Source organism: Merops nubicus, unplaced genomic scaffold, assembly GCF_000691845.1.
Source record: "Merops nubicus isolate BGI_N331 unplaced genomic scaffold, ASM69184v1 scaffold33929, whole genome shotgun sequence".
Classification (NCBI taxonomy): domain Eukaryota; kingdom Metazoa; phylum Chordata; class Aves; order Coraciiformes; family Meropidae; genus Merops; species Merops nubicus.
Window position 1 is genome coordinate 48682 of NW_008633740.1, and position 9466 is coordinate 58147.

General features: G+C 45.3%; 1 protein-coding gene across 1 annotated transcript in view; it reads left to right on the forward strand.

Moving 5' to 3' along the window:
• The window catches only part of MTSS1 (metastasis suppressor 1), a gene marked incomplete at its 3' end in the record, with an annotated part of 33374 nt that extends 23914 nt beyond the window's left edge, over positions 1–9460 (forward strand). The window contains exons 9-12 of the mRNA XM_008948347.1: positions 4893–5087; positions 7211–7375; positions 7603–7765; positions 9007–9460. Coding sequence (XP_008946595.1) covers positions 4893–5087; positions 7211–7375; positions 7603–7765; positions 9007–9460 — 977 coding nt within the window. The remainder of the gene's footprint in view (positions 1–4892; positions 5088–7210; positions 7376–7602; positions 7766–9006) is intronic.
• Positions 9461–9466: the final 6 nt, after the last annotated feature.

The window sequence follows — 9466 nt, forward strand, 5'->3', positions numbered from 1 at the left end:
TAAGATTTGGTCTTCTGGGAAACCCTTGCCCAGGAAGCTCTGTCTAGTAGTTGAGGAGGGGAAAGGGTTAAGAAAGCAATACTTTGTTTGAATGGAAACTGCAGCAAACAAAGGATGAAAGTAATCCAGGATAACTGCAGTCCTTTTATGGGTTAGTAGGGCAACAGATGGAAAATATAATCATACAGCCCAGTAGCCCAAAGTACAGCTTTTCTTCTTTTTTTTTATTCTTGCTGGAATTCATACATACCACACCAAGCAGCAGGACACTACTCAAGAACAAGCCACTATCCAAGAGCAAGCCATGGCACGATGTCCAAGAGACCAGATACAAAGTGACATACTTATAATGTACATTGGAGGAGCTGGTGGTTATGGCCCATGAGCAGAGTTTTAGCTTTCTGCTGACACTATTAACTTTAGGCATTTTATCAGAAGAGATGGTTTGAGAGCAGAGCAGAACCACCATTATGCAACAGTGGGAAAAAAACAATAATCTCCCAGGGTTCAAACAGCTAAAATGAAAGAACTCGTTTTAAAAATTATTCAACTAAGCAATCATTTTAAAAAGGAATCAACTAAAATAAGTTGAAAAAATCCAATAGTCAAATTTCTTACTCTATGGGGTGTGGAATAGAAATTGCTCTGCCTGATGTTTGCCTGTGCATGTGCTCCCAGAAGTAAGTGTGCTGTGGGGTGTGCTAAAACAAGCACTCCAACGTCTGTAGACTTTTTGCCCAAGCAATAGCTGTGCAGTTTCTGTTTTCAGCCCCTTGTGTACTTTCTGCTAAGAAATGAAGGGTGGTCTGTGCTTCCCACATCCTGGTCAAACCATTCAAGATTGTTCCCACAGCCTCATCCAGGCAGCCTTTGACCTGCCACCACTCGTGTTTTCTTTACACTTTTCCTTCAGGATTTCAGTATTCCTCTGACTCCCTCTCCATCATTTTCTCGGTGGTGTAATCCTTTCTTAGCAAGACCAGAGGCTCCCTTTCCCTGTGCCATGCAAGTTTCTCAAGACTAGTAGACGCTGTTTCCTCCTCCATTTCCTTCAGCTGTCGAGGTGTTTTCCCCATGGCATATTGGTTCATCCTTTGTCTGCCCTTGCTTGCTGAAAACAGCCACGCTGAGTTAGTGGAAGAGTCCTTTCTTTCATCTTTTTTTCACCTTAGAGCCACTTTATTGCAAAATTGAGTTCACCACTTCAGGTCTTTTTTCCCCATGCACCAAGTAAATTGAATAGTTCGTTGCATCCTCAGAATTTGCATTTTTGGCCCTGTTCTATTAGATACATGCAGATTTGTTGCTAATAAACCTCATTTATAACTCATTTCTACCATTACTTGACACCATCTTGAGAAGTTTCTGACTCATAAATAGGAATAGTCTATCAGATGTAAACTTCGATTTCTCACTTGTCAGTCACTGGGGCATCTGCAGAAAACGAGGTGGCATGATACCAATTTGGAACTCAGACCCACCACTGTCTGTCCTGCCACAAGCAGAGCATGCAACTCACGAGGGTTTTTCAGGCCATAAACATGAGGTTTCAGAAAACACTTTCTGAACTTGTTTTTCTCTCTTATTTTTTTTTCTTTTCCTGGCCAAAATGTAACACTATTGTGAGGGCTCTCATGGGACTTCTCAAACAGTTCCTTTTGCTGAGCTGCCTGGAACACCAGGCAGAACTCTGAAGTTTTATTGTAAAAGCTGATTTTCTATAATGTATTTTTTCTCTAAGGACAGAAGAAATAGGTTCATCTCCATTTAGAGTACTGTAGTTATGTCTGATGGCAGAGTCAACTGCAGCTTATGTTCGTCAGTATGCTGATTTTTAGGGGTTTTTCTCCTGTAGAAGGAGTTACATTAAATCAAGAATGTGACAAGGTCCACAAAACATCAAGCCACTGCAGCACTGGGCAGCCCTTTGCATGCTTCTCACTTCTCTCCTTACAGCTACATGTTGTAGTTTCTCCTGATCTTCTGCTCACCTCAACTCTTAGAGCACTTTGACTACAAGTCTTGTTAGCTGAGCTTACTTGAACTGTAAACTTATTTGACAGGTCACCTGCAGATCTGCTCTCCTGTCAGCATGTAATGGGATATGTATTATTTATATAAAATAATCCAGCACATTACATGCTTTAAAAAAAAAATTTAACAGCCTTTGTAAAGTTTCACTTAAATCCACAGTATAGTGTTAAGCTCAGGATGCTGATACTGTATTGGCTTCTCAACAGCCCCAGTCTTCACCCAAATCCTTCTGGTGTTCTGTCTCAGGAGACTGACATCTCTTTTTACCTAGACAATTAGCTATACATTCCCTGTATGTATCTTCTGGTGAGCAGTGAGACAACTTCTGGGTATTAGCAGTAATTATTCCACTACAGTGCCTGTTACCCAGCTATCTTTTTATTGCAGACTGACCCCAAGATCTCATCTAAACTTAACTGATGAAAATTTATTTCAGATGAGATTTCCCTTCCTCTTCAAAATGTTGCTCCTTGAAATCTGAGGCTTTGCTGTGCAAACTTGATACAAGAGCACATCCTCTCTGCTGTCATAAAATGCTGGAGATATTTTTAGGTGGACTTAGCTACGTAGGTCTGCGACTACCAAAGGATGAATGAGTCTTGCTAGTGTTAAATTTTCTGACAGTGAATAGAGCTCAGTAATGCCCTGACAACTTTACTAGTATTCTTGACTATTTTCAAGCACTCAGTTGGACGAGCAGACACACTCCTACTGAGGAGGATGCCACTTTCAAGGGGGAGTTGTATAAAGGCATTGTAGTTGATAAAATGGCCTGTGTGGTCATTCACCTTGGCCTGCCTGTAGGTGCACTGAATGCTGTTGTAGAGGTCTTACAGCAGCAAATGTACACAGAGGTGTGCACTGAAAATTGAAGAAGTTCTTAGCTGGAGCAAAATGTTGGAGGTATTGTATGGACACTCTGTGTCCTGCATTTTTGTTCACTTTCCATCCAAGCCCCTGATATTTTCTCTCTCTGTTGTTAATGAGAAAGCAGGTGGCAAGCACATGCCACCACTTACACCCTCAGCAGTGTACATGTACCTTCATACTGGCTGCTGGGCAGAAATGTTTGAGTCAGAGTGGTTCTGCTGTATGCATACGACCCACAGAGGCACATGCATACAGATAATGCACTTTGGAAGCTTCCAGTTTTGGTAAGTATCACTTCTTTCTCTGTTCCATAATATTTGAACTCAGATGGGCTTTTCACAAGTACTTTTGCAGATCAGAATATCTGAGAACTTGTGAATGTAAGTGATGTTTGCTGCTCTGTGTTTTAAATCTAAACTTTGTGTCTTTGAAGTACTTACGATCTGCTTTTGTCTATAAATCAGTTGCCTCAGTCTATTGCATGTTTGGACCATAGGTTCACTCAGCTTCTTGCTCTGAGACAACTAACAGAATTGAGACGCTGAAATGGGAATGAGGAGTTGAGATCTCTGCCTCGCTTCCCTCATTCTCAAGCAGCGTGGCAAGTGTTGCATTAAGCAAATGGCGTATTTTGTTTCTCATAGATTTCCTGAACATTAACAATGGTTATGAGCAGTTTCTAATTGATTTTTAAAGCCCTAACCCTTTGCTTCTCTCATCCTTCCCTCTCTCCTGTGTGTCTCTGTGTATGTGCTTTTTGTCTTTTTTTGTTTGTTTGTTTGTGGTTTGGTTTTGGTTTTTTTTCCCCTTCTTCTTTGGTGGCTTGTGTATCCCCTCCCTGCGTTGCGGTGCTGTTTTACGCTGCAGAATTCGTCCAGCTCTGCCTCTTCAGAAGCCTCTGAAACCTGCCAGTCAGTGAGCGAGTGCAGTTCCCCCACCTCAGTCAGCTCAGGCTCCACCATGGGGGCTTGGGCCTCTACAGATAAGGTGAAAAACTTCATCTCAAAGACATACAAACCTACTAGCTCGTTATCCCAACCCAGCAACATTTGGACAAAAAAAAAAAACCCTCGTGCATGGGACGCAGCCAGGATTCCTCTCTGTGAAGATGAGAATAGGAACTGTTGCACACTCCCTTAGAAATTAATCTGAATGAACTACAGCAGTACTTGCCCTTAAACTAGCTGCTAGGAGGAAGCTACAAATTGGGCATTTTACAGAGGTAATTTTCTCAGAAAAGCTCATTGTCCACCTCTTCTGCTCAAAGAGACTGTGGAACACTGCCCAAACCCAGCTGAATGCCTAACAAAAGAGCATCTTGCCCACGTTTGTTTGTGGCTTCTCCCCTCTCTCCCTTAAGGAGGTACACTGAGCAACTGCAGTTTGGATTTGACCAAAAAATAGTGGAAAACAAAACCCACAGGGTTGGAATAAATTATGGGAGATACACTCCAAAACAGGGGAGGAAGTGATAGTGGTCTCCATTCTCATCTGCTAAATCCTTGCTGCTGATCTTTTTGGTTTTTTTTTCTTCCATATCATCACACAACCAGAACACATCATGTTTGAAGGCTCTGTGCTTTTCCCCTCTGTCCAGCTACACAGAATAAATGCCACCAACACAAATGCCTCCAGTATTGGGAATGTTTTGTTTCTATGTCTACAGTCTGCAGGGTACCTAAATTGCAATGGCTTTCTCACAGTGTGCTGCTTTCATGGACAGAAGGCAAAGCTGCTCAGCCTAGAGACAATGACTGCTAGATTGATGTCTGAAATTTGTTACACCAGATAACAATTTTCAAGCTATCTCACTTCTGAACCAAGCATTGTATCAATTTTGTGTTGTTTATTTGCAGCAAAGCTAAGATTTTTCTTTCATTTTAAGATAAAGAACTTTTCTCCCTAGAACATCAGTCACAGTATATTTTCATATTCATTCTGTTTATATTAATTTCTCTGTTTTGTTTGTTTATTTGTTTTGTTTCCAGTTGTCTAATGGGTTTTATCACTGTAGTTTATCAAGTGACCCATCCGTAGCTTCAGTTGGTGCAGGTCCTTTCCCTCATTTCCCGCCTGTCTCCCGCGCGTGGACTCGGGCTCCCTCAGCCCTCCTTCCAGACTACGTTCATTATTACACCATTGGGCCAGGCATGTTACCATCATCTAAGATCCCTAGCTGGAAGGTTTGTGTTCCTTTTGTTGTGGCAGTCCTCACCTCCTCATACCAACATTGTGCACACGGCGGTTGTTGCTACCTTTTTGATCCATGTAATTGCTCGTTGATTTGCTCGGTTTAATATGACTCTGAATGGGAACTGCATGGTGCTAATCGGAGAACTAAAATCTGGTAGTGGATATTTCTGAATGACTTTGTCTTTTCTGACACAGCCTAAAGCATAGCAAAGCTGACAACACCTAGGTGGGGAGGAATAGTTTAACTCTGGAGCATTGGTGAAGGCACTCTGGGCTCTATTCAGCGGCAGGGGAGCTTGTGTAGCACCGTCAAAGCACTCAGTGGAGCAGGGAAGTGCAGGCTTGGCATCCAGTTGGCTTAGTGAGACCATACGTTGCACAGTGTGGTGGTCTCACTGCAGCAGCTCTGCTGGGCCCCCGCCTCAGCCGTACGCAGGCACGCTCTTGCAGATCCAGCTGGAGTGGTTTAAGAAGGTGCTGGTCACCAGGGCAGCCCTTGTGAGGACTGAACGTGTCCAGGCTTTACTGCCACAGACCAGAAGCGCTCACCTACCTTGTTTTGCTGTCTTGGGTGAGACTACCAAAAAAGAGTGCAGTGACTTCTTTCAGTTGCTCCAACTGGATCTGCAGGGATCTTCCTTGGCATTAAAATGTCTCTGCTTTGCCAGAGCCTTCACTCTCCTCCCTGCCAGGCAATTCCCCTGGGACACTGTGCCCAGGAACAAGGGGAAAAATTCTGTTGTCTGTTGCCCTGAATCTTCCCAAGGCTGATGTGCAGTTGATGGTATCTGCGTAGGTCTTAGATGCCTGTGGGTGGTTATGTGGTACTGCATATGCACGGTGGGACCTTCTTACACATGTAAATTGAGGTGCCTTGTTACAGATCCCCCTCATCTCGATCTCCAGTAGCTGGAGGCTGTTGTGACATACACGCAGGACAGCCACAGTGGTCCTGGAGCTTTAGGGTCATTAGTTGTGTCTATGCTAGAAGGATTTTGCCAGTTTATTTCACAGCAAAACGCTTACAGCAAAGACACAGCTGTTAAGGCAGAGCGGAGTTCCACAGGTGGCAGTGAAACCAGAACACCTCTCTGCACAAGGGGCTGCTGTCAGTACAGCTGCCTTCCGCTTCTTGTACCTCACACAGAGACATGTGCAGTAAAAATCTATGGTGTGGTCTTAGCCCGTCATTAGTTATTAATCAGAAGGTTGTGCAGAGGCTGCCTGGCAGCCAGCTGCTGCCAGTGGTGGGTGTGTGGCCCGTCCTCAGGCACAAGCTGTTTCTTCCATTTCTATTTTTAAAGCATCCCTTATTTTTGTGAGGGAAAACTGTTTGAGGATTAGGCTTGCCCTTGCAGCAGCTCGCATCTGGGGAGCTGCTGCTTAGCAGTGGTTCTGCTGCCCAGCACAGGTCACTGATCAGTCCTGCTCTTTGTGTGCAGCGTGTCGTTTCTGGACACCCTCAGGACTTTGCTTAATAGAGCCCTGAGTGAATATAGCCTTTGTGGTCTGAGGGATTTCTTTTTCAAATTTGGCACTAGTAATTCAGGGGGAAGTAAGTCTGTCTTCAGTACACATCATCATTATAAACTAGATTTCAGCTAGTAGGTAAACTGAGAGATTACTCACAGTAACTTGCTCCTCTAATAGGTATCAAAAATCTGTTCAAGCCTAATTTTCAGAACTGAAGACACAGTATATGAATAACAGCAACTAATACTGGAACTTGTGTACACCTCAGACAGTCACATAGCTGACTGGACATTTATGGATATTTCCTGCTGTGTGCAGGATTTTTGCACGTGAATTTCTGAAAATACAGGCTTTAACACAATGGCATTTAGAGAAAAATGTAGTATTAAAATATTAAGTATCTTCATATATGAACAGTTAGGTATAAAATGGAATTTAGCTTCCCTTTAATAGAGGAGCTAGGTTTTATAAGTGAAGATTTTTAATGTCCTCAAAATTAATTTAGGTCTGGCGTGACTCGGAAAGGCATATCCAGTTTGATACATAATCTGTTGCATTAAGATTGTCCTTTTGCATAGCTTTACGAGTAACTAAAGCACGGTTGCTGAGGAGAGCACCGCTAACGAGCACGTCTCCTTAGGACTGGGCCAAGCCGGGCCCGTACGACCAGCCGGTGGTGAACACGCTGCAGCGCCGCAAGGAGAAGCGGGAGCCCGACCTCAGTGGTGGGGCTCAGAGTGGGCCGGCCGTGCCCCCCGAGGAGCCCCAGAGACCTCGGAGCATGACGGTGTCAGCTGCCACGAGGGTGAGGCTCACTTTCAAATACACTGCTTGGTGCAGAGGAAATGGATGTGCTGTCTCCCGGCAGCAGTTTTGGATGTGCTTTGTGTTGGCATGTGTTTATCTGGCGAGTGGTGCTGGTATGGTGTTGGTGTGGTGGTCGGTGAAAATCACGTGGGCTTGAGAGAATTCACCACTGGAAAATCGACTGACCCTTCTAGACATAGTAAGTGTCTTCCCGTGTGTGCCCAGCAGGGTGAGGAGATGGAGGCCTGTGAGGAGCTGGCGCTCGCTCTGACGAGAGGGCTGCAGCTGGACACCCAGAGGAGCAGTCGGGATTCCTTGCAGTGCTCCAGTGGCTACAGCACCCAGACGACAACGCCGTGCTGTTCAGAGGACACCATCCCCTCTCAAGGTACCCATGCAAGAGACGTTCATTTTCAGAGTGTTCCCAGCCTGGCCATCATAGAGTCACCCCACAGTGCCAAGGAGCTGTATTCCAGCAGCTATTGCTTTGCCGTTGTGAATTTTTTTCAAGCTTGGAATGCAGCCTGGATTCATGAAGTAGAAACCTGGATTGCTGCATAGTATGCTGAGCAATCATACTTTCTTGTGTGTTACTAGGATGAGTTTCAACTTAAGGCTGCTACCGTTTTAAAGAAGATTCTGGAATTGTATTTCATGGGTTAAGGGAAATGACAACTGGTATTGCATCTTACGCTTCCTGTGGTAGTCGTGTCCTTCCCAAGCTATTGTTTTAGCAAGGACATACTCAAGATCTTTGCTTTCTTGCTCTGTCAGTACTCTGAATCTGCTCTTGCTTTCCCTTGGTGACCTTTTATTTCCTACCTAAGCAAAATTTTGTATTTGGAAAAAAAATCATCTGGGACCTTAACTTGGCCATACCTGGGAAGCTGCAACAAGTTGTTGGGTTTTGTACCCAGCCAGCAGCAAGCTGAGAGAGACAGAGTGTGGTGTTTGCAGTTCTGCAGCTGCCCTGTTTGCTCAGCTGAGGTCGGCTGTGCTGTGCACACAGTCACAAGAGGCCATAGGGCTTGTGGAGGGCCTGGCTTGGCTCAGCAGTTGTATGGAAGGGAAGGAACCTGATGCAATTACTAAAGCTGAGGCTGACTTTTCAGAGCTGGGATTTACTATGTTTGCAAAATAAGGAAATTTGCTGCTGAAATCACTGGCACACAGTCCCCTGAGCCCATTTCCTAGTCTCAAGTACACTTTTTAGTCACCGACTGTTTAAGTATTTATATCTACAGGTGGTAGCATGTGTCTTCTGGGATGCTGGTTTTGGTGTCTTAATGTTGGCAGCAAACACTGAGTTTCTGTTACTTAATCAGCTCTTTTTAGAGAAGGTACTGAGAGTGTATAGTTCTCGTTCTCTTTCACAAGAGCTGTGGGCACCCTGCAGCTCTAGTTGGTCTGCTGCAGGTTGGTCTGCCTGCCTTCAGCCACACAGTCTGAGAACGTTGCTCACAGCATCTCAGGCTCCATTCCTTGTAAAGGATGTCTTTTAATCGCTATTGACCTTCAGGCTTTTTTGGTTATAGACATTCTTTTTTGGTTAGACATACTTTAGATTTACTGACGTGACTCAGCTGTCTTCTCCAGCTTGTTCCTGACTCTTTTATCTTATGGCATCAGTTTCAGATTATGATTATTTCTCTGTGAGTGGTGACCAGGAGGCAGAACAACAAGAGTTTGACAAATCTTCCACCATCCCAAGAAACAGCGACATTAGCCAGTCCTATCGCAGAATGTTTCAAACCAAGCGTCCTGCTTCCACTGCAGGTCTGCCCACCACGCTCGGACCGGTCATAGTCACCCCCGGCGTCGCCACCATCCGCCGGACCCCTTCCACCAAGCCTTCGGTCCGACGCGGCACCATCGGGGGAGGTCCCATTCCCATCAAGACGCCGGTGATTCCCGTCAAAACACCGACCGTCCCCGATATCCCGGGGGGGCTGCCCGGCGCCCTCGCCGGGACAGAAGAGTGTCCCGAGCAGAGTCCCGAGTCTCCGGCAGCGGGAGACGGGGGGCAGGGTGTGCCCAGCACCCCCGCGTCCTCATGGAGCGGACAGGCGTCGGTGAACCCTCCGCCGCC